General features: G+C 35.6%; 1 protein-coding gene across 2 annotated transcripts in view; it reads right to left on the bottom strand.

Moving 5' to 3' along the window:
* Positions 1–503: 503 nt before the first annotated feature.
* LOC128025917 (runt-related transcription factor 3) overlaps positions 504–26,428 on the bottom strand; it is a 53,109-nt gene continuing 27,184 nt past the window's right edge. Inside the window, exons 6-8 of one of the 2 annotated variants that reach the window (XM_052612526.1) lie at positions 17,581–17,739; positions 11,099–11,170; positions 504–4,215 (exon numbers count right to left, since the gene is read on the bottom strand). In XM_052612526.1, the coding sequence (XP_052468486.1) occupies positions 3,692–4,215; positions 11,099–11,170; positions 17,581–17,739 (755 nt within the window). In that variant the 3' untranslated portion in view covers positions 504–3,691. The remainder of the gene's footprint in view (positions 4,216–11,098; positions 11,171–17,580; positions 17,740–26,428) is intronic. The other variant, XM_052612527.1, reaches the window with a different exon arrangement.

Here is a 26,428-nt window from a genome sequence, read left to right as displayed (position 1 = left end):
AATTTAGTTTGATTATTTTTTTTTATTATTATAACATATTAAAATAGAAAATCATATTTAGTAATATTAATATAGTAATAAAGTAATAATAATATAGCAATATTAAATATTTTACTGTATTTTGCTTAAACAAATGCAGCCTTGATGAGCATAAGAGACGTATTTCAAAAACATTAAACAATCTTACACCAACCTCAAACCTAGTAGAGACTTAAACATTTTTTATATATTTTTACATTTTAATTAGTAATGTGAATATTTTGTGTAGACATGTTTGTAGACTATGTAAATGCACATCATTTTTAAAGTTAGAAGTAGTTTAATTTCTGTCTGTAAAACTATTTAAGTGACAAAAATGATGTTAAACCATCTCAAACAAATGACTCCATTGGATTTTGGAAATATTAGGGAAATAACATTTCTATAACTTTTCCTGGCATTTTAAAATCAATGGCTAAATAAAAAAAGTAAATAAAATTCAAAACCACAAGCAAATCCTGATCTTTTCATTATTATTTTTTTTTTATTATTAAAATGCATTAAAAAAAATACATCATTAGCACACAATGAAGGAACAAAAGAGCATATTTCAGAACCAAAATTACAAACATACAATGACTGAAAAAGAACATTTGTTCTACAGGAGTGTGTTGTGCTTTTTTAGCTTTTACAGCATGATTAGAATCTGTGCATTTTACAAAACTTCAGTGATATTCACTTCACTGGCAACTTTTTGGGTTATGTTCCAAAACCTATTGAGCTTTATTGATGCCTACATAGGCATCTGCCTTCAAATAAGTGACTGATTCAGAACATTTCACACAGTGACAAACACACAGGCCTATTTATGCCGCTTCATTTTTGGTACAGATTCTGTGCTGCCTATGTAGGGAGCGCAGTACACTCTTAAAAATAAAGGTTCTACAAGGGCTTTCTCTCAGCAAAGAACCTTTCAGTGAACAGTTCATAAAAGAACCATTTTTTTCCCTAATTGTGAAGATCCTATTCCACTATTAAAAAGGATCAATGGATGCCTTTTAATCGAACCATAAATGGCAATAAAGAACCTTTATTTTTAAGAGTTAGTTTTTGGAACATAACCTTTTAGTGAACAGACTGTTCCAAGGAAAAACACAATAACGATCAGTACTGATAGTGTGGAAATAAATAGATAGGTTTTTGGTCTTGTTTTGGGCCAGCAAATCTTAATTTAGTTTGATTTCAATCTCGATCATAATCAATGATCACAACAAACTCGGGTGAAAATACGACGATTTTATAGCCACAGACATTAAGAGTTCCAGACCGAGGCACTGAGAGAGAATCATCATACGACATGAAAGAACTGCAGAAGCAAACAGTTTACCCAGGGTTTCTATTACCCAGAAGTCCTTGCAGGAGAGAATCGACTCCTGCTTGTAACTAGACCGGCTCACATCTTTCCTGTAGCCTGCAGCTTTAGGCGATAATTAAACAGAGGCACAATGGGAAGGAAAATAACCGCCCACATAACGGCATCAAAGCGGCCGTGAATCAAGCTGAACACAGGCACTTCTGCTTGGATAACAAGGCCTGAAGGATGACCAGTGACTGAGAAAGGAGATACATCTCTCTTCATCCATCTTTCGACCAGTTTCCTTTGCTCTTTTGGGGCTCTCGGCCCTCAGGTGATGGCAGCAGGTGTGAGCATGGGAAAAACCTCCGGGTTATGGGCTGAAATATTCACTTACAGTACACCTGTTACGTGTGTGTGTGTGTGTGTGTGTACTTGTTTTTCTATTCGGGTGGGGACTTAAACCTGAATACACACAGACTCGTGGGGACTTGTGTCACGGTGGGGACCTAAATTGAGGTCCCCACGGGTAAACAAGCTAATAAATTACACAGAATGAAGTTTCTTGAAAATCTAAAAATGCAGAAAGTTTCCTGTGAGGGTTAGGTTTAGGTGTAGGGTTGGGGTAGGGCGATAGAAAATACGGTCTGTACAGTATAAAAACCATTACACCTATGGAGAGTCCTCACAAGGATAGCTGACCAGACGTGTGTGTGTGTGTGTGTGTCATGGCCACTTTACTCTCTGTGTATGAGCTTGTGCATGGTTTTGTTATTCAAATAAGCTATGCCGATCTCCTTTCAAACGTGCCCAATTATTGTCTCCGATTTCAGTCATTCCAAGAACAAGGTAAAAAAAACTAGACACATAATGTAGGTGCTTAGAGCAACATATTTTTCACACTTTAGAGACGTGGAATGACAACAGGTGATTGTTGGACTCTTTGGTTTGTGATGGTTGAGGCCTTTCAGGCACATGACTGAATATCATGTGGAACTCAATCCGGTAAGAATGTCTCCAGTATGTGGTTTAACAAGGACATCGAACCTCTTAAATAAATGTTTTAGTGCATAAAGCTGCATAGGAAAAACATAGACATTACATTAACATTTTTGTATAATTTAGAAAGAATATATTACAGTAGCACAACTTCCAATTTTGTATTAAAACAAAGAAGAAGAACAAAAATAGAAAAAAAATGTTTGTGACCCGGAAACACATCCTCTTTGGCTCAAATAAATAAAAAAATAAAAAAATACACAAACCATAAAACTGAGCTCAAACAAATCAATAGTCGGAAGAAAAAGCGATCAACACTGAGAAAAAAAAAAAGACTCTAAAAACTATTCCAAAAACAATGAGTCTCCTCAAGTTCAAAAGCAAATGAATTGTCATGAAGCAAGAAAAAAAAAAATTGCTGGTCTATCTTTGGGTTATAGACACTGTTTCTACAAATGGAGAACCTGCAGCTAAAGGGTGCATCTCACGAAAAACACGTCCAGATCACATTTCACCCTAAAATCAAAGCAAAAAAATATTTTTGCATGACGAACATGATGCCTATATTTATGTAAATTTAAATGATTTGCAAATGAAATAATTTAAATTTAAGCATCATTTTCTTCATGCAAAATATAATTTCTCATTTCTTATTAAACATGACCTGAATATGTTCCTGACAGGTTTTGTGATATTCACCCTGAAATCCGTTTAAATGAACAAACCCATTGGCATAACATCTCACAAAGCTGACACTGCCCCACACTTGCATTATATGATCATTTCAAGACTGTCTCAGCAAGTTTGGAAAGTACCTGAAACTCGTGGCTAGCATTTTTGTTCATCATCATATTTACACACTGAAAGTCCCACAGTCCGCAGCTCTGTGAAGCTCTTTCATATTGTTTACAGGAACTTCCTTGTGATTGCAAAGCACTCTGGGAATTACAGCTTTCAGGCAGAATGGTTTGTAAGGCTGGATGAATTGGCTTTTTTCCGTGACAGGCTCATCAGAATATGTCCATGAAGCACCTGCCATTTTTTCTTTGGTTTTTCAGCTTTTTTAGTAAGAAAAGTTGCTGATATATTACTATGGGATGCCTTTTCTTATTATTTTTCAATTATAATCTTTCTATATACACCTAATTTTCCTGTTAGACTTGTGTCCTCCTTTAGTTTTGATCAACGGAGGTCCATTTCTGTCCCGTCTGGCGCGTCCAGAGCAAAAGCTCTTTCATTTCTGGTCTGGATCACGTTGTCTTAGAAGCGATTGTCATGTCATAGAAACGAAGAAACAAAACGATCAAACATGCAAGACTTTTCACCTTAAATTCGACCTTTTTTTTTCCCCACTATTTCTCAGTAAGGCCTCCAGACGGACTCGTCTATGCGTGTGGATGCACTCATCGCTGTGGGCGAGTTGCTGTGGCTACCGTCTGCATCCACACCGTCGCTCTGGTTGCCGAGGCTGGCGTTGAGCAGGCTGTTGTTTCCAGCGCCAGTGCCTCCGGCTCCGCCCGTCCCGGTGCAGGACGTCAGCATGCGAGAGGGCGACCTGTCGCCTCCCGATCCGGTGCCACCGGTTGGAACCATGGAGAACTGGTAGGAGCCGGATCCAGTGCCGTAGTACAGGTGATACGGTGAGGAGTTGGTCTGGAAGTGGGAGTTCTGGTTCTGGTTGCCGGGGTATGGAGGCGGAAGGTAGGTGTGGTAGCGGCTGGAGGTGGGCATCCCGGTCACGCTGAGACCACCGATTCCAGTGCTGGACGGGTTGGCAGAGTAAGTGAAGGGACCCGGATAATGCATGTGTGAATCAGAGAAGCGAGGAGCCGTTAATGGAGAGAGAGACGGGAAAGATGACCTCTGAGGGAACAGATCTGTACCTGGACGACAAAAATAAAGAAAGTGTCACTTTAACATTTAAACAACAAAAAGAGTAACAGAATGCAAGTCATGTCAATATGATTCCATGCTTTTCCATGATACCTAAAAACATTTACATTTTGAATAATTTGTAAAAAATTCAAAACAATTGAATAAAAAGATCACATTTCAGGCCAAAAATAAATAAATAAAAGATTTAGCATTAAAAATGATGCATGTGATTTTGTAAATTTAAATGATTTGCAATTAAAATGATTACTTTTCCACAGGAATGACAACAAGACTTATAATACTAAGAATTTGAACAATACATGTTTTTCCCATGAATGCTAAATAGTGTTTACATTTTTATTTAAATAATGTGTAGAATAAAATATATAAAAAAAGACTGAATTGAATTTAATTTTTTTTTATAATTTTTTAAAATAAATTATCAATTCAATAATTACAATTATAAATATATATATATATATATATATATATATATATATATATATATATATAATTTTTATGAGATTGCTATTCATGTTAATATATGATATAATGTTAATATATCATTTAAAATGATCTATCACAGGAACTACTGCCTCTGAACTGCCTAGTGTCACGAGTGAACTCCACATGATCGATTGAGAAACTGTTGAAGTAAAAACAGTTCGTGCAAGCCTATTATGAGTATGCTCTGATGTCTGGAGTTTCATTTAGCGTTCAAGTCCTGTGCGTCAGAATTTACGAACAGGTGTAAGAGAAACGTCTGTGCACCTGCACACAAGCACAAAGTGCTGCCTGTTTCTGGCTTTATTTTTCTGCTTATTGGCCACATGTGAGCAGGGGCTGCTGGGATACTGGAGCAGACTTTGGCATGCCAGTGCCTGAGGGAGGAGAATGGCGTCTGTGCGTGCCACCGACTCATTTAAAACACTCTCCCCCCATTCATCTGGGCCACTGGGTCCATTTGCAAACAGAAACAGAGAAAGAGAGAGAAAAACATACAGTTTCATTTTGATTTCCTCAAACCATGCTCTCCCTCTCTCTTTCCCTCAGAGGGGTGTTGACTTTCTCTTTTACCCATTTGGGGGGCCAGAATCTGATTTGAACTAAGGAGAATTCAAGGTTTCAGCTGCCGTAGATTGAACTGAAATGGCAAGAAATTCCTGCCAGTCTCCACAGTTTTACTCATGCATACACACACACACACACACACAAACACACACACTCGTTTTTTTTTGTGAAAAGTGGGGACATCCCATAGGCGTAATGGTTTTTATACTGTACAAACTGTATATTCTATGGCCCTACACCAACCCTAACCCTAACCCTCACAGGAAACTTTGTGAATTTTTACTTTCTCAAAAAAACTCATTCTGTATGATTTATAAGCGTTTTGAAAAATGGGGACATGGGTTAGGTCCTCATAAGTCACCCTCTCCTTGTAATAAAAGTGTGTCATTCCCATGTCATTAAACAGAGTTGTGTCCTGATATGTCACAAAAACAAGAGCACACACACACACACACACACCATACGAGATTAATTACTTGAAGCGGAAATCTGACAAACGATTTGAGAAACAGCTGCAGACCAGATATAACACCTAAACTGTAGAGGCTGTTCACCCTCATTACCCTCACAGACACACGTTCACTCAGACTCAGTGTCTCCCTCTAGTGCCTGACAGGATACTTACAACATGAAAGTTTCCAGAACAGAGGTTATCAAACTTTTCAAGCCCCTTGGTGGCTTAACCACAAAATATTTATTTATTTATTTTAATAGAAGTAAATTTCTTACACTCAGTATTTTTTTTCATTATGTTTACACTCACATTGACCTTCTCATGTTTTATATTAATATCAATATTACCATTAATATCAATGTTAATATTATTAAAGTCTATTATTGGGAAAATAACTATTACAATTGATACTAATCAACATTCTTAATAAGTAAATATTCATAAAAATACACTTTTTTATTTTATAATAATATAAAATAAAAGTAATGGATTTGATGTTAAACACACTTTTATCCTCACAAGATGTGTAGGTTTCTCTTACAAATTTGCAGTGACGTGTTAAATATAAATATTAATAAAATTGTTATGGGGAAAATAACAGACAGTTCTAAAGAAAAATATGAAATATTAATAAATTAATATAAAAACGGTTTTGGGAAAAAAGTTCAGCATAAACAATATTAATAGTAATTATTGTTGTTTGGAAAATAACAGACATGTTTAAAGAAAAATATTAAATATGAATACATTTTATAAATCAATTAATATTAATAAAAAATAGTTAATGGGACAAGTTCTACAGAAACAATATTATTATTCATTCTAATGCAAATATTTGAATGCTAATATTAATAAAATATTTCAAGGGACGCTTGGTCTTGGCACAACTAAGCCATGAATAACTGAGGGGGAAAAAATCCTTCTGTGCAGTCAATGGCAGTTACGGCCATAAGGTGGGAAAAAGCACTGTTTTAAAGTTCAGCATTAATTTTTCTAAATGAAAATAAATGGAAAAAATGTACATTCAGCTGTGAACGGCCCCTATCAAATGCTGTTATCCTTCCCCCATTGTGATTTGGCCCATCACAGCGATCAGTTCAGTTCCACTAGCCCACAGTCAAGCGTGTAACCCGGATCCCTAAAGAGGTCTGCTTCATTTGACTGCTGTAGAAACTGATTTTGTTTGTTAACAGAAGAGCAAGCAGTAGCTAGGCGGTAGGAATTGTGCATGTTTTGTCTGGGATCAGGATTCTGGTGAGGATGCAAATCTCGGCCCTCACCTGGAAAATGGCAATGCAAAAACCGACGGATTACACCTGGACCAGGCAAATCATGTGGCCAGGAGAAAGAAAGACACGGAGACATAAAGACTGAAATATATACTCCAAACTCTTTCTAATCTAATCCAGTCATGTATATTTGCTTCAGAATATAGGATATCAAAAATACCACATGTCCAACAATCATACAATGATGTGGATCCCAGACTTGCGTTCTAGTTCATGGTTTGAGTTTCTACTATGTGGTTTTATGCTCAACTGGTGACACAAACCCACAGGAACCAACCAAACAATCACTAGATGTAGCTTCTAACTATTATTTTTAACCAAATGGTGTTGCACAGTGAGTATTAACATGTACCACTAGCGTTTGATCATTTGTCTGAACATCTACAATTTAAATAGTTTTTTATACCAGGTACATTCTTTTTGTAAAATATCTTGCTTGTAAAGCATGTTTGTGCTTTATATATAGACTGAGCTTCGAGACACTGATTTTTATTGATTTTTATGAAGCTAATATATGTGTGTGTGTTTATTTATTATATATAAATGACATTATTATAGATAAAAGATAACACAAACACACTTTATAAGCAAGATATTTCACAAAAAGAATGTTGAGAACAATAGATATGCTAGTACAAATGTTGATGTTTGGAAAAATCATGGTGGCAATCTCATTTATTTGTCCAAATGACAAACGGATGGTTTCCAAGCAGGTAGAAAACTGGAGCAGGGCTGAAATGGCTAAATGTTTGCACGGGATGTTGATGAATGATAACTGAAGGTAATGGCATATCGCTCCAACAGGCAGAGAACATGAGACGCAGGCAAACATGGAGATCTTGTGTGTTTATGTTAGAGCTGTAGTCCATAAGACAACACGGCACGTCGCATGCAAACTAGCTCATCTCGGACATGTCTCATACATCAGGACGGCTCAGGTTACCATTCACAAACATCTGATACTGTACTGGAGATTTACAAATCAGGTCGTTGATTCAGGACCTGGATCACAATGAAATGCATTTGTGAAAAAATCAGGAATGCCCTTTTTTTTCTCCAGTGAGGAATTTTGAACGTATTGACTCTAAAATCCATTTGTTGAAACGACTGCATTATTATTGATCCAAAAATCACAATTATTAAGCAGCTTTAGCTGTTGTAGGACATTAAAAGGAATCAATATTCTTTCAGAAGCAATTACTATGAAATATAAGAACTGTTGGATCTTGTTATTTCTGTAGGCGTTTCTGATCATTGCCGTTAAGAGCGGTGAGTCAACATAACACTCACGCAAGTCTGCAGCACAGAACCCACAGCACAAGTTAGATCTATTTAATATCTCAATTGTTCCTCATGGACAGCAATGGAGAGCAAAATAAAACTCCTCTACTACTCAGATGTTTCTCCTAAGAAAAAAACCTCAATAATCTCCTCCACACAAATGCAAACATTTGTTCAAGTTCTTCTAAACCCAAATGATCTGAGATTTTAACACTGACACAATAAACTTATATTTTAAGGACTTTTAAGAGAAACATCTGAGACAAAATAAGTACTTAAAGGGATAGTAATACAAAAAAGACCAAAAACGTTTATTGTTTCCTCACCCTCATGTTATTCAGAACCAGAATACATTTATTTCTCATGTGACACACAAAAGAAGAGGTATGCGAACAGTTCTGGGTCCCACTGACTTCCAAAGTAAGAGAATATATATATAAAAATTATAATCTTCTTTTGTGTTCCACAGAAAAAAGTATTGGGGGGGGGGGGTGAATAATGACATAATTTACATTTCTCTTTGAATCAAACATTTAAAAACTTAATTAAATCTTATGATTTTAAAATGATTTTTTAGGGGACATTTTGCATTAGTGTATACTAATCAGATTTAACATTGACCTGCGGTATGCTGCGAAAAGTTCAAATCCATATTTGGCAGTTCTACAACAAATCTGGGAATTGTGCAACAAAATTTTGCCTTCCAAACATGTTTCTCTGTGTGTGTCAATCTCTCTTTGGCCTCGTGCACACTGTAGAGTATCAAGAGAGACACCCACAGTTAAATGTTGGAGTGAATACTCTTAATTACCCTGTGATGGTTGACAGTGATATGACTGTGAAAAAGAGACATGAAGAATGTTCATGTTCACATAAATTGACTTCCATTTTATTTTTGTCTATTAGGGATGTACGACAACTCATTATTTGTGATATACCAGTTAAAATTCTCCTCATGATAAGAATTAGTCTTCCCATGATCAGAACGATAAAATCTAGTTGTTATTTCTGTATGCCACCATGCAGAGCAAGGTGGACGTGAAACAGAGGGGGTTTATGGCTAAATTAGGAGCTACCTCTACAATCTGGAACTGATTTGGTCAGGGCTGTAACGGCTGTAACCCGATGAGGTTTCATATCACAGAATGAGGCAGAAATCATACTATTGTATAGTTTTATAAGACAGTTTTAACAGTGATAAAGTCTATGTTGATTAGCATTGCATTCTAAATATACTTTATTCTTAAATACCCAAGATGGTTTGAAGAACACAAATAAACATATTGTCACACTTGTGTGTTTAATGTCTTCATGTTTGATTAGTTTAACCATTTTTATCTTCTTTTTACTCGGCTACAGCAATAGCTATGTCTTTGTCCATATTAGGGATTTCCTGGAATGTCATGAGTTCTCTTACTTCTGTGATGCATTTGTGGAGTTTCTGTGTGAGTGCGCCCTCTGGCTTCCAGTATGAATGAAACAGACACATTACGTTTGTGCTCACAACACTCTATTTTGGGTAAAAACAGGAAAGATAACAATTCTCTCTAAAGAAACAGAAGTTTTTTTGTCTCTCAGTGGATGCATATTAGTTATCATAATTTATATCATCGCAATAATTATCCAGAAAATATTGTGATATAGTCCATATCTCCCATCCCTATTGTCCATACTACGGAAGACAATGGGAGCCAAAACTGTGAGGTCACCAATATTCTTCAAAATATCTTATTTTGCATTCCACAGATAAAAAAGTAAAGCATACAGGATTGGAATGACATTAGAGTGAATAAATGATGACAGAATTAGAATCTTTGGCTGGACTATGCCTTTAAACATATTTGAAAACTTCCAAAATGATTTTCTTTACAACAACATAAAGGAATCTAATCTAATATTGACTGACCTGAAGTATGCTCAGAATTTTTATAGAAGTTTGTGTACCGAACTAAATTAAACACACAGTAGAGGAGTGACAATATTTTTAGCTGCAGTGTGGCTTTTAATAAATGTCAATTATTTCTTCACCTTGCAGAGCATGAATTCTGATGAAACTGCCATCTGGTGTTTTGAAATATGTCACCTGATACACAGCGAGTCTATTAGAAATTATAAATCAATCAAAGTGCAATTAAAGAAAGCTATAACTTAAATGTCACAGGGGCTGGTGTGACAAAGAGAATCTTGTGTGTGTTGGAGATAAAAATGACTCAGCTGGTTTGGATGTTTGGGGTTTGCTGGAACAGGAAGGGCAGGAATTCTGCATCGCCGTGGGGAAGGAAAACCGTGCCAGAACCAGGTACGTGGCTGTGTGTCCATGGCAGCCAGAGTTTGTGTGAATGTTTTCGAGTAAGAGTGTTTATATGTGTGTGTGTGTGCCGAATCAAGAGGGTGTGTGTGTGTGTATTTCAAACACTAAGAATGTTTATAGATGTTTCTGGGTCCATGCATGTGGATGCGTGTGTGAGCAAAAGCAGATCATTTTTTATTATCTGTTTGTTTCAGCCCCTCCACAAAATGCTTTGTTCTGATCAGATTATTAATTTTATGATTCACCTATTATGAGGGAAAAACACCCCCACACGCATCATCTGAGGGGCAGTGGTGTGTGTGTGTGTGTGGTTTTTGATGATCTGTTTGTTACAGTGATTCATACTTTCTTTTAACTACCAACAACATAAAAGAGCACCACTGAACGATCATGGAAAATAAAAGTATATTTCTGAAACAGTATGTCTAAGAAATAGATCAAGACGAAATGGAAATAAAGAAAGTCAAAGTAAGACTGTTTCTTACTTGACCAGCGTAAGTCGTCTTCCACTTTGCAAGTCTTCAGTGCAGGAGGGTCAATCTGATCTGGCCATAATGCTACAAAAAAAAAAAAAAAAAAAAAAAAAATGTAATCACTCGTCATTTCCTTTTTTTTACACTCACTCTCTCTCTCACACACACACACACACTAATATATATATATATATATGTTAATTTATCAAACCAAAATATGCATTAACAGTTTATAATTGAGGCACAATGTGATATAAAAAAATCACAAAATTATTTATCAATTATTTAGTATATTTTAGATATTTATATATTCCCTTTTAAAAGTTACAGTAAATGTAAATCTAAATAAAAAAAAAATTATAAAATAAACATAATACAAATATTTTTCATTTATATACAGCAAAATAATAATCCAGAATATTAAACAAATGCATCAAACCAAAATATTAATTAATGCAATAAATTATAAAGTGCTGTGTGATATCATTTAAAGAAAACTTAATGTTTTATATCCTTTTGATAATATTTAAGATTTATATGATGACATTGTATTTGCTCTTTAAATTGCTGTAAATTAACACAAATATTAATAATAAAATAAACATTTTTGTTTACAAGCAGCAATATTCTGAGATATTTTAATGAACAGAGATTTACCAAACCAAAATATGCATAAATGGAATAAATTTATGTGTGTGTATTTGTAGGATTGTGACACAATTAATTTGTCCACACACGTTCAATGTGATAGAGATGCTAGTTTTTATCAAATGAGCCGAGAAAAACAAACATGAAATCTTATGCTGGTGTCACATCACACACACACACAAACACACACACATAGAACCCCATCTGTCAAAAAGTGTGGGTGAGTAGATAAAGATAAAGAAAACTTTATATTGCTGACGAGCCAAGAAAAGTATCAGTGTGTCAAGAGGAATGAAGGTGTGTGTGATCAGATATCTTATCTCTAGCGTGTGGTGCCTGTATGTGTGTGCATGATCTGAATGCTTTAAAACACAGCAGTCTCTCTCTTTAACAGTCACTGCACGAGTCTAAAATAAGATACTTTGGGATTTATAGAGCATGTTTGTGTGTGTGTGTGTGTGTGTCAGTGCACTGAACTGCCAATTTGACATGCAAATAAATCCTGTTTACTCTCAAACCGAGATCAGATAGTTGTTACAAGCTAATTGCTGTGACAAACACACATACACGTTTGAGATACGAGACGTATGTGAGTCGATTTTTACATTTTCGGAGATGTGAATGGTGCTTGTCCATGCAAAACCTAGATTTTGTTTTCTAGGGTGGTTGATTACTAGTCCAGGACAAAAGCTTGCGTCCCTTCAATGCAAATCTATGGGAGTTTGTTTTTAACTTGAAGTATCATTCATGTCTGTAACTGCAAAGTTTAATACTTCATGTTAGGAGTTTGAATTAATCTTGAGCAATAGTAGTAGTGATGCACTAACAACATGGAGTTCTCAGACTCCCTCTCTGGTTTTCACCGCACAATGATACATTTTTCAGTATAAATGCTCTTGTTCAGGCCACAGCTGGTGCTTCTGCTGAAAATAAACATCTCCCTCAAATATTTTGATTGGCTGATACACAGCGTCAATAACAGACAGACTTCTACCACTATTAAAGCAGCATATCACAGAAACAGTCTGTGAGCAGTACAATATGTGAGCTTTGTGCATCTCTGAGAGGACTAATGCCACTAAAAGTAGCAATGTAACTTAATAGTAATATGACTTTAAAAATATAAAATATAATTTGCAAATCTGCTCTAAAATATATATTATTTTAAGTGTATATAATACAATATACATTTAAAGCAATAAACAAAATAGTATTATTGTGCAGAGAAGAGAATGGAGAGTAAGAGAACTGGCTTTCATCAGAATTGGCAAAATATAAAAATATGATAAATTAAACAATTATTATAATTATTTTTTTTTTTATAGGCAATGCCTTCATGCAGTTTCAGGGAGAGAGTGACAGACAAATTTTAACAATGCAAATAATAATAATAATAATAATAATAATAATAATAACAAATGGTCCATAAAGTAGACTTTCTTGTCATTATGCAAAATAATGACTCTTTTGCACAGACATATTTCATGTGCATGTCTGTTCTGCAGTGTGTGGGATATGCATGAGTGCATGAATACACGCTGCCAAAATAAACACACCGCTCTGCTCGCACCTCTGTGTGCTTGTTCTTTTTTATCTTCATTAAACTCCCTCTGCATTTTCTTTTATTCTTCATTCGTATTTATTTCTGTCTGAAACATGTTGCTGCATGTTAACTAAAGCTGAATTTAATTCGCCTCCCTGCTCCACCGGCATGACAACAGGTGTGTGTACGTGTGTGTTCGTGGGACGGTGTTGTGTGCTTTGATAAATCTGTTTAAGTATGAACCATGTCTGTGTTTGTGCTGTGAATTTTGTAACTTAATATCTGTTTACAGTCATCAACAATCTGCTAACCTCAAGACTCCAGGATGATGCAGTCAACAGTAACACACACACACACACACACACACACACACACACACAGAGTTTGCATCATTCAGGTGGAATGAGAAACCATCTAATTACCCTGCGATGAGTGTGGTAAATCTGATTAAACATGCCTATTTTACACATGTCTGTCCGCAAACTTCATACCACACAGAGCTGTCTGACAGAATCTCTTGAGACTTAGGCATAAAGATGAAGTTGGGACGACGAGAGAGACAGCCAGCCAGCCAGAGAGACAGTGCCCTGAGGTGAGAGATAACTATGCTAATATCAAACAATGAGGTTTTGATGTATCACACACACTCACACAGCACTGTTAGACAAGCAGTCTCCTGACAGCTAAAGCTCTGTTAATGTGTTATGTCTGCTTCAGAAGTGTGTGTGTGTGTGTGTCGGCAGTCTTGGTCTCTTGACAGCACCACGAAGACATAATTCCTCTTCTAATCCACCAGCAGATATGGATACTAGATGTGCTTCACTAGCTCAAGCACACTCCTGATGCGGTAAGCGTAAATCTCCCATTCTTCTCGCGCTGAGCTCTGGATGAGTCACAGCTTTGGTTTTGCAGGAATGCTTGTGTAAGCGTCCACCCTTCAGAAATCAGGTCAGTCTGATGGAGGAATTTACCAAAAACCCCAAACAAAAACACCAGCGATACATTCACTGGCTCACTGTGGATACACTGCTCATCAATAATGAAGGTTATGAAACGTAACCACATTTTTATGGGGTCCGGTTGACCATTACATTATGTCCTAACCAGACACAAGTTACAAAACAAAATTATATATCTGTTGTTTTAAATTTATATATAAATGTTTACATTTATTCAGCAAGGATGCATTCAACTGATTAAAAGTGTGATTAAAGGCATGCTAAAAATATATATGTGACCCTGGAGAACAAAACCAGTCTCAAGTCTCTGGGGTATATTTGTAGCAATAGCCAAAATTATAGATTTTATGCCTAAAATCATTAGGATATTAAGTAAAGATCATGTTCCATGAATATATTTTGTAAATTTCCTACCGTAAATATATTAAAACGTAATTTTTTATTAGTAATATGCATTACTAAGAATTCATTTGGACAACTTCAAAGGTAATTTTCTCAATATTTAGATTTTTTTGCACCCTCAGATTCCACATTTTCACATTTGTATCTCGAACAAATTGTCCGGTCCTATTAAACCATACATCAAAGGAAGGCATATTTATTCAGCTTTCAGAGGATGTATAGATCTCAATTTCAAAAAATTGACAATTAAGACTTAAGGTTTTGGGTCACATATAAAAAAAATATTTTTATTAAATAAATGCTGTTCTTTTGGTCAAAACATCTATCTAGTATCTATTCATCAAACAATATGAGGAAAAATGCAAAAATATGAATCAGCACCAAATCATCATATTATTGAGCAATATACCGGCATATTAGAATGATTTCTAAAGAATCATGTTACTTTGAAAACTAATTGCTGCTGAAAAATCAGCTTTGTCATCAGCAGTGTTGTGGGTAACGCGTTACAAAGTAACGCGTTAGAGTACTCTAATTACTTTTTTCCTGAAATGTGTAACTTAACACGTTAGTTTCGTGCGTAAGTAATCAGTAACTTCGTTATTTTTTTTAAAAAAGTAATCCGTTATTTTAAGGAAAGGAAAATCCCGACTGCAGCCTGCTTTTTGTCAGACAGTAGTCCTAGGTCTACTGTGCCACCTGCGGATGTACAGTATCAGCGGAGCCGAAGCTCTGTGATCGTAAAGTCAATGGCAGTGATGCGTCTGTGCCCTGCGCCTGACCCTGTGTGTGTGTGGGTTTTTTTTCCGAACTCCCGGCAAGATAGCAGAGAGGACAGCGTTTGGTTTATGGAAGTACGCACATTATTTTCAATTTGTCAACGAAAAAGAAAAGAACATAACGGTAAAATGCACGGTAAAGCTTCTGTCGCCAAAAATTCTACCTCAAATTTAACGCTACGTTTTAATCACTACTTTGAAGAGTAAATGTAAGAGGACTGTGTTAAAGCGAATTTAGGCTTGTGACTGTGAGTGACACTTTAATAATAATTAGTTCGGCTATTAAGCGATTTGTCATTTGCCTGTGTGGCAATGAAGGATTTAATTCGGTTTGTTATCATTTTTGTTTGACAGGCAGCTGTTAATTTCTGTTAGATCATTGGCTGGCTGGTTGTTCATCATTTTTAAATGGTTTTAATTTTTAAAAGCCTGTTTAAGGTTGTGTTTACAAGTAAGCATACTTGGTTACGTTAGGTGCGAATTTTGATTAATAATATGTTCTGAGATAATAAATAAATAAAACGCCATGTGGAATAGCCGATTGCTGACTGTCTTTCCTGTTATTGTTATCCTGCAGTGTTAATTTAGTCGGATGACTGACGTTATTCATTGTCGGGAGTCACGACTTTTAGGTGCATTTAAAGGGGCCGGGGGCTGTGTCTGTCATGTGTGAGCCGCTGCAAACGGCTTTTAATTTTTGGTAACGCATGAGTACTCTAACGCGTTACTTTTATGAATAGGTAACGCTGTATCATAACTGATTACTTTTAATTGATGGTAACGTTGTAACCTAACTAACTACTTTCCAAAGTAACTATACCCAACACTGGTCATCAGAGAAATAAATTACACTTTAAAGTAAAAATTTTAACTTATACAAATATTTATAAAAATATTAGTTTTTACTGTATTATTGGATAAATAAATGCAGCCTTGGGGAGCAGTACAGACTTATTTAAATTTTTTGTTTAAAAAAATCACTTTTTGTTATAACAAATATATATTTTTTTAGAAAAGACACCTCTTGAAGTTGTTTTCACAATTGTTAGTCACACATAAATCACTACATAATTCTCATACGGTGTTACTTAAAACCAATAATAAGAATGGAACCAATGAGATTTGAATGTGGGTGGAGCTACCTAACCTGACCTGATGGAAATAGAAGCTAAGTGACTGACAAAATCAATGTTGTACACCCATCTGGTTTTAACATTCTATCAGAACTTACAAGCTTACTGTAAGGCATAAATGAATAGGATTTGGTTCGCTTTTTGGATTTGCGAATGGTCAAAAGAATGAAAAAAAGATAAAAGAACTGCAGCGGGACATGATTTGACCTTTGGGAACATTTGGTCTTTCTCGCTTTTTGATTGATCGCAGAGAGAGATGTGTGTCACGACTGCTTAGATAATCGTAAACACACGACAACTCTGTTTGAGTTTTTAAGAAAATATGAGCGATTCTGCCTACACTACAGATGCAGTGAGCAAACAAAGATAAATAAAAAAGGCGTAATTGTTTAACAAAATGACAAAATCAAAGAAGTTTGATATATAAGATTTCATTGTGTATCCAGCTTACAAACAGCATCCAACTTAGAAACCGAGAGAAGTAAGGAATAAATCCATAGGTTTAGGACCCAAATGATTGAAAGAACTAAATAAAACTCATTTGACGCTCTTGATCTTAGATGAGAGTTGGAGTGAGATGTGAGTCAGACGGCTGTAAACACACACCAGTCTGAGTTCTTTTGAAATGTGATTCATTCTACTCTGCAGAAACAGTGAGCAAACAGAAATGAATAAAAGAAGCACATTTCAGCAACACACACACATTACCGAAACGGGTGCGGTGTGAAATCTGCCTGGGTGTGTATGTCTATTTGAAAATAGAAAGATAGACTGCGAGCGAAGTGCATACGTGCTTTTGAGAGTGTGAGAGTTTTGCTGGTTTGCTAGCAGACATCATGCTCAAAGGTCTTTATATGCATCTGAGAACGAATCCTCAGCCACTATCGCACACGCTGACGTGGGAGCACAGCTTGAGAGGGCTTGCTAGATTCCAGACATCGAGGTGCGAGTCGTTGTGATGAGTCTGAACGTCTGACTCACACAAACACATACACTGGATCTGTAGGGCATCTAGTGACAAAACACGCACCTGGTATCGGTGTGGAGTTGGAGGGGTTGTAATGGGTCTGGTGGGAGCGGGTGGTCCCGTTGCCAGGGTTCATCCTCATGCTGGCCCTCTGGAAACGCTCTATGTCACTCAGGCGATCGGTGAACTGCTTATGAGGGTCGTCCGGCTTCACTCGGTGACCTGCAGAGAGATGGAGAGAAAAGCAATGGGTTATTAGGATAGCAATATCCCGGGTACGATAAAAGTTAAGCATAATAAATCAGAATGATGCTGGCACAATGAACCAGAACATAAAATTTTGTCTCAAGCCTAAGTTTCTGAAATGTGAAACCTTAATGACTAATTTCTGAAAAAATCAATCAATCAATCAACGTGTAACGTAACACGTCTGGTCGTTTTGTTTATGCACATGGAATTTCTGGTTATTTATTACTCGGGTGATTTCTGTGAGTGGAGTTTCTTCATGTAAACATTCCCTTTTTAGTATCATGCACATATTATGTGGATGTTATAGGGTTTATTGGCTTTACAGGCATTAATAAAACTTAAAGATTGCATATCAAAGGCTGTAATAAATTCCATCACACAAGTCTCAGAACAACTTATTACCTACCATTCAAAATAATTCTTAAAAACAAATCATATAATTTGTGATGTAAAGTAGAATTTTCTGAATCATAACTCCAGTCTTCACAGTCACATGTTCCTTCAGAAATCATTCTGAAACGGTGATTTACTGCTTTAAGAAACATGTATTATTATTATCAGTGATGAAAACAGCTGTTTAATATTTTTGTGAAAACTCTGATACAAGTTCAAAAGATCAGCATTTATCTGAAATAGAAATTTTATGTAACAGTGTATTTACTGTCACTGTTAACGTTCTTGCCAAATTATTATTATTATTTATTTTTTTTCAATAAAATCTAAGACTAAAGACTATTTTGAATGGTAGGGTATAATGCAAAAGCATAAATTTTTATTTTTTCATTTTTTTATTTTTTATAATGAAAAATAAGTAACTGAAGTAACTGAAATAACTGACATGCAGTAAATAGAGTGCAAACAATTTAACAGATTTCAAATAACATCTAAAAATGAACACTAAAATACACAGGCAAGACATCATCCACTAACTAATGGAACTTGTTTTGGAATGTTTCACATAGACAGCAGCTCAGACAGGAGCAGACACACTCACAAATGATCGCAATCAAGTTTGACATCAGCGTTCTAGTAAGCATAATAATACAAATATTGTGCAAAAAGGATCTGAAAAAGAGCTTATTGCTTTAAGACAGAGCTGTGTCCTCAGTCATGACTCATGTAATACTTGATGATCCACAGAGGAAATCACCAAGAAAAACATTGCTGTGACTGTGTGTGTGTGTGTGGGCTTATCACAGAAAATAATTTGCCATAGCCATTACAAACACACACACACACACACCATCATCATCATGCGTTTAGTCTGCTCAGCTCTAATGGATGAGTTTAATGTGACGATCAGTGGTGTGTGTGAGGAACATGTGAGCATTTTGTGGTTTTTAATGTGGAGTAATGGCTGTATTTGAATATTTTATTCATATATAGAGGAATAACAGACGCTGTGATATGGATTTTGTGTGTTCTTCCCCTCTCTTTCACTCAAGGGAAATACATCACTTCATGTTTTGGTACCCCTGAGGTAATATTTCTGTCAGTTTATCCCTCCCTCCATTTGTTGATGCCGTCTCCCTCTCTGATTTGATTTAAATGGTAAACAGTCATTTTTGTACTTTTTGGCTTGTTTATGAAGTGTGATATACACAAAACAACAATCCCAGAGAAAGGAAAACATCATTTGTGAGTTGTTTCTCCTAGACTAGACTGCAATGAGATTATATTAACTGTAAAAAATCCACTTCAAAATAACATCATTTAATTATATGTGCCGTTTCTTTGTAATTATTTGTGAAATGAATAAGCAATTTCTGAGTGAATGTTAAATACTACATATAGGCTGAATCCATTTAGAGACTTTTATTCTCCAACTTTTCAAATGCTTCTCTTGTGAAAAGGACCGCAGAAATCTCTTATGTGCAATCAAACATCAATTCAATTTCTCATCAAATGATCTGAGCTGCTATCCATGTTCATTTTCTAACTCCTCTCTTTCTGTAGGTCTCATTTGTGTCATTTCCGTAGAAATTTGAAACAAAGTTGATGCTAAAATGCTAAACAACTGATATCTCTCCACTGTAGATTCCGAGGTATGAAAGAGAAAAATCAAGTCAAATGTAATGCATAGTCACAAATATAAAATGTTTAGCCCCTCTAACATTTTTAAAGCTTATTGCAGTTTAAAAAGTTACACAGTTGAAGCCTTTCTGTTCAGGCACTAGCGTAGGCAGTTTCTCTCCTGGATGGTCATGGGGTCAAACCCTACATCTGCCCTGTCAACACTGACCCTGTCTGAATTATTATGGATGAATGAATATTTCATAGGTAAGGGGCACTTAGACAGGAATGTTGACTTTTGTGAGAATGATATCATAACCACAGGACACACTTATTAATAATGAGTGCATCCCTCTCATATCACAGGGAAATGATCTGGGATGAACTCAGCACAACTGCAACAGACACATTATGATATACACAATATGCATGTACAGTACACCATTCTTATAATAAAGTCCTAAATGCTTTGAAAATCGCATCTTCACACGCATTTATTTTTTTTGTATGAATTAGAGTATGCATTATTTTTAATGAGATAGGTTAACTTAGAATAATTCATACTGAAATGGTCATTTGGAAAAAAAAAGTAGTGTCTTTTTTATCCGATTACATAATTTAGTGAGATTTATTTTTGTCTATTTTGTAATACATACATACATTTACCCATCGGAGTCAATGATTTAATGACTCATAAAGACTTGAAATGATTTCTGAATGAATCAATGTTTTGGAATGAAATGGTCGAGTAACTGATTCAATGAGCACTCATAAAGAAAGTTACTTGAGTAGTTTCTGAACGAATCATTTGAATTAATGATTCAGTGACTCATTCATGAATTGGAATGGACAGTAACTCGTTGACATTTACTGCCGTAATAATGAAACTTGAAGAAAGAGTGACTGAAAACACACTAATGATGGAAGAACAGATCATTTGACAGACTCTCTCATCTGATCTTGTACAATAAAACAATGAACAAATTGTTAATCATTTACTCATTTTGACCAACGTTAGATGTGAATTTTTTTTCAGTAGGGCAAATTCCCTGTACAAGCTCACAAAATAATCTTTCAACATATTCCAAATTAAGAGATAATAAAAATGCAGCAAAAGATAAATTACAAGAAACATAAATAATTAGTTCACTTTGCAATTCATTCTTTCTTCATGAGACAATTTCAATGAACTAAACTTTTTTATTATTATTAATTTCTTCACGACCCATCACTAATCTACACCACAGATGCACAGACTGACACACAAACACAGACAACAACTATTTTTCACCAGAAACTCAGTGTAAAAAGAACAACTACAAATGTAGTGCACTCTTTAATATTAAAGTCTTCCTCATCTTGACCCATTTGGGACATGACCTGCTCTGTTTTAGCATTACTTAAAGTTTCATTGGTACACTCACATAGTGTAAAATCATCCTGCCTAATAAATACTGTGATATCAACAGTATAGATATCATCATCATTCATTCGAGTCCATACTTTCTTTGAGTGGAGCGTGTAAACAGTGGCCCTCTCAGCACAGTTTCGGCTCTCATACTCACACTGATCAACTGATACGCCCAGCTTCCTTCCTTTCCTCCCTCTCTTCATTTTCTCTCTCTAACCATGAAAAGAAAGAAACATATGTTCCCTTTTGGACTGAAAGAACACAGGCTCTTTAAGCGGTGTCAGAGTGTGTGTGCATTTGGGCAGGGCTGAAACTCGACATCCACTGTGGAGGGTATACTCTAAATATTTGTACGGGGGTCTATACATGGGACTGATAGGTGCTTGATAACATTGTGAAATCGATCTGCACAGACTTAGGGTAAAGCATGCTTTTGCCCGACTGACTGAAGAACGTTTAGTGATCTGTAAAATAAGCAGTGCTTATTTTGAAGTAATATCTGCAAAAACATTGGTAACAACTTTGGTAATTCAGCTCTTTTTTTCTTCTCCTAGTTTACAAAAACTAATTTGGTGACTATTAAACTTTGTAAACATATAGACATTGGGCAGCTGAGGATGAGAGCTGTTAGAATTTGTTCATTGGTGTTATCAAGCTCTGAAAACGAACTATAAAGCACTTCTATGACTTTAAAAATGTCTTAATATGTTGAATAATGCAGTAATTCTCTCCACAGTTGTAGGTGACAGTTGGTGATTGCGAGTTTTTGCGTACGTCAGGTGTGGAAATCAAGGCCTCAGATGAAAGTGTACTTCCGTAGTAAAGAACGCTGGAGACGTTTCTACATCTGTTCAGATCGCTGAACCTGTCTTCCTGTTTGAAACACCCTGAATTTGGTCTCTCTCCGTCTGAGAGTTGTCATGATGTTAGGCCAGTGTGTGACCAATCCCATCAGCCCATGACAGGAAGTGGGTTAGTGCCAGTTGAGTATGTTGGGCGGTAAACTGAAATCCCAAACAGAGCCTCTATTCAAACTCAAACTGCACTGTTTCTGAGGTGTTCTGACTTTTTTGCACCTTAAATATGAAGGGTCTCAAAAGTACTGGTAGCAGACCAATATCTAATGAGAAATCTTTCCACAGTACTAGCAATTCAGAACACAGAATTTGTAATAGAGGTAATACAGAAATTGGTAGGTGTCTGTCATACTGATTTCGGATATGTGCATGTGTGGAAATGTGGTCAAAATGCCTGTCTTGGCAAGGTATTAATGTAAACACAGTCGGTTATGTCTTAAGAGAATGTCAACAGATAGGACAAAAAAATCTGGATATGTGTCAACATTTTTAATCTGTGTATTAGATCTTGCTGTGTAAGTGCATAAAAATAGACCTGCCACTGTATGTTATGTTGTTGATACTGATAATAAAACAATAAACCAGAAGATAACGGCTCAATGCTTTTGAATGGTTATCTTTAGTAACTTTAATAACCTCCTTCAATTGAACATGAAAAAAAAATATTTGGTGAGTAATTGAAGATGTGTACTAAATACAAATTCATATCAATACATATATTTTCAATTGAAGCAATAAACCATGTGAAGTGGTTAAGGCATGTGAAAATCATATAAACAATCCCAATGGTTCCTGTTTGCAAGGAAATAAAGATTCTCTTTTATTATTATCTCTAATCCTTGGGCATGTTGGAGCAGGTGAGATAAAGAAAGACCCTTCAGTAGTGCCCATATCCATCAGACAAAACACCAGCCAGATAGAGTCACCCACCGCTTTGAGTTTTCTATGTCTGTGTTGTTACACCCTGAATGTGCTTTTCCTGTTCATGTCTAATGCAAAAAAGAGCATGAAAAACAAAAAGGGTGTAGCAACAAACGTTTGTTAGTGGCTTTTCATGACTTCAGTGAGAAATTACATATGTGTTTACATAGGTGTAACATATGTGACATATATATGAATATATTTCACATATCTGAAGTTGTTTTATGAATGTGACATTTTTTAACTGCTTCTTTGTCTATTCTATCTCTAGATAAAGAAAACGCTAAAAAATAGCATAATTCATTTGTTTCATTAAAATGAACCACATATAATTCACTACATAATTCTCATACTGTTGTTTCCCAATTTTTGATTTTTCTAAGTTGTGTAGAATGAGTATGTGTATCCAAACCTTTGAGGGGCAGTCAGTGCTCTTGTATGCATATATTTACCTGCTATGTGTGGTTTGGTGTTTGGTTGGTTTTGATTGAACTACTTGTAACTCAAACCAAGAAACCCTTCTGACCCTGAAGATGCGACCCTGACTGTCTTCAAACAAAAATGCATCTGACAGAGGTCTCCTGCTCTCTGCTGGCTGAACGCAGCTGGAAAGTTCAGAAATCGAACGCCTGGAGATTATAGGACATAAGAAATAGTGCACTTTGTGTAAAGAGCGCAATTAAGGAGTGCATTCCTGTGCCAAACTAATGAAATTCAAATGCAACTGAGCTTCAGTGTGAGGAATTTATTTAATATTCTCTTTATTTGAGAATATTCTGGAAGATGGAGTGGAAATTAGGGAGGAGATGACAGAGCAAGAGGCAGAAGTGTTCTGATGAGAACTGCTAGAGGTGTTAAAGGGCAGGAAGAGACCCTTGACTTCAAAACGCAAGCGCCTACGCGTATATGTGCGTGTAACAGGATTTGACGCAACTGCAGCTTGCAGGAGTGTGAGAACTGAGATGTATCTGTCATGTAGAACAGGTTTCAGTCTTAAAGTTCACACACTTAAATCTTTACTTTAACATCTAAATGAGACTTAACGTAGATATGAAGATTATATAGAGTCTAATTATAATGTGTATGTGACCCTGGAACAGAAAACCAGTCTTAAGTTGCTGGGGTATATTTTTAGCAAAAGCCAAATATATTTTTTTCTTTTATGCCAAAAATCATTAGGATATTAATTAAAGATCATGTTCCATGAAGATGTTATTTAAATTTCCTACCATAAATATATGAATACATCGCTAAGAACTTCAATCGGTTAAAAATGTTATATAAATATAATTTCTTTATATTTTTAAATAATAATATATATATTTAAATATATGTAATATATATATATATATATATATATATATATATATATATATATATATATATATATATAAAATTAATACATTAAATATATTAAATGATATAAAATGCTTTTTATATAATATTGAAATTAATTTTTATTTAATATATCATTTTATAATAATTTATAAAATACTAATGTTATTTTACATATACATAAAATTTATTTAGCCTTGACCATTATACATCGCTTTGTCTTTGTGAATGTCCTCAATAACAAACATTATACTGCTTTTGCTTGCAAGACAATCCACATGATCTGCAGAGTTTGACAGGCATTCCTACATTTAATCTGATCTTTAGATCTTCCCATATTTATAAATAATAGAATATATTCTACTTCCTTTTTTATCTTGCCATCAGTGGATGGGTCAAGGTTCTGAAAATCAAGCTGACATCATTAACGTACGGCAGTCCTGGTCAAGCGTATCTATCTGTCTGACGTCAGAAAGCTGTGGAAGTGCAGAAGCAAGAAATGTTAACAGAACATTTTGAGCTTGAAACGTTACATTTTCATGGCACAATGAAGTCTTTCATCTCAAAAGATCAAGGATAAATTGATTCCTCATGATTCGACCCATTTAAAATCCTGAAACACTACCCTCTGACAAAGAGAAAATCTCCTTTTTCCAACAAGCTCAGCATGTCTGTGTTTCTTAGCAGTCTGGGCACATCTCGCTTCTTCATTTATGCTATTTGCAGAATTTTCCTCACTGTTAAAAATGGCAGAAAAATAAACATATGATTCACTATAATATTCCCGTAACACTCCTCCCTCCCCTTTCTGTCTCTGTCTCCTACTCAATGCCTCTCAGACGTTTATCATGGACGGTGAGGTGTTTTATTATGCTACTTTATTAAATTCCTCTTTAAAGCTACTAATGGTGTCTGCTTGGGTGAAAGAATAAACAAGGAAGTTCACAAACACAAACTGAGCCCGTAAGATGTGTGTGGCTTGTGCAGGGGTGTAGATACTCCATGTCTCTTTTGTCAGTAAATGTTGAGTTAATCCCTCAAAGAAAATATGACTGGGAGGTGTAGATAATGAGAGAACAGAATCAACTGTAACATCCTCAAAGACACTGGAGCATTAGTATCAGCAAGGATTCATTGCATGAATGCTAAAGCAGCAATGCACCCATTCAGTGGTTAAATCTGCATTGCATGCATTTCCACTGTAATGAATTGTCTGTTCATTTTTCAAACGCATTCCAAACATTGCCGTCTAATATTGGCTCCATTCATAATTAGCGTCAGCAGTGACGAAAACTGCCACTAGCTGTTAGCATTGCTTTGAAGAAACATTCTTATGATGCACTGATAGCAGAATGACTGTTAATAGCATAAGTGTGATGATGCCACCATTAAAAATGCACGGAACACTCACACACACACACACTCACACACACGCAAGATTTTTATCGTCCAACGGGAAAGAAAAATCTCAAATGAGTTTCAATTGAAAATCCATATAAAGCATGCAATCAGATTTTCTCATAGAAAGAGGGATATATTTATTTTTGTTTTCAATATCACCTTCTATATGCAGAACTATGTACTCATTTCTATGGGTGTGGCATGCATTATTTAATGGATGACACACCTGGCAGGTGTTTTACACGCACACACATACTAATGTATGCATGTACACTCCTTTATTTACAGAAACACAGAATGATATCTGTGGAAAAATAACACAGCAAATGATATTGTTAACAGATTTACATGCCCTCTACGAGCTGTGTGCTAAAATGCAAATACAATCGAACCCGAAACCCCTGATCATAATCTCGTCTCTTCTCTTCTCAATGAAATTTAAATTCAAATGGCATCTGCACTCAATTGCCACATAAGCTTTTGTCAGAACTGACTTCACTTTTCTGAGCAATTTTTGCAATGACTTCTAACCAGCTGCAATGTTTTGCTTGATAAATGTCCGCCTTAAAAATGAATGATGCTTTGTTTGACAGGATGTTAGGTAATGACATTTATACACTGAAAAAATTGGTGTTGTATTTATTCTGAAACAATTTTCACTCTAGTAAGTTTCACAAATAATAAGAAACAGTAAGTAACACAATGAATTATACATAACATTTAA

Source organism: Carassius gibelio, chromosome A13 (assembly GCF_023724105.1).
Source record: "Carassius gibelio isolate Cgi1373 ecotype wild population from Czech Republic chromosome A13, carGib1.2-hapl.c, whole genome shotgun sequence".
Lineage (NCBI taxonomy): Eukaryota > Metazoa > Chordata > Actinopteri > Cypriniformes > Cyprinidae > Carassius > Carassius gibelio.
Note: the sequence above shows the minus strand (reverse complement) of the source record. Positions and strands in the feature narration are given on the sequence as shown.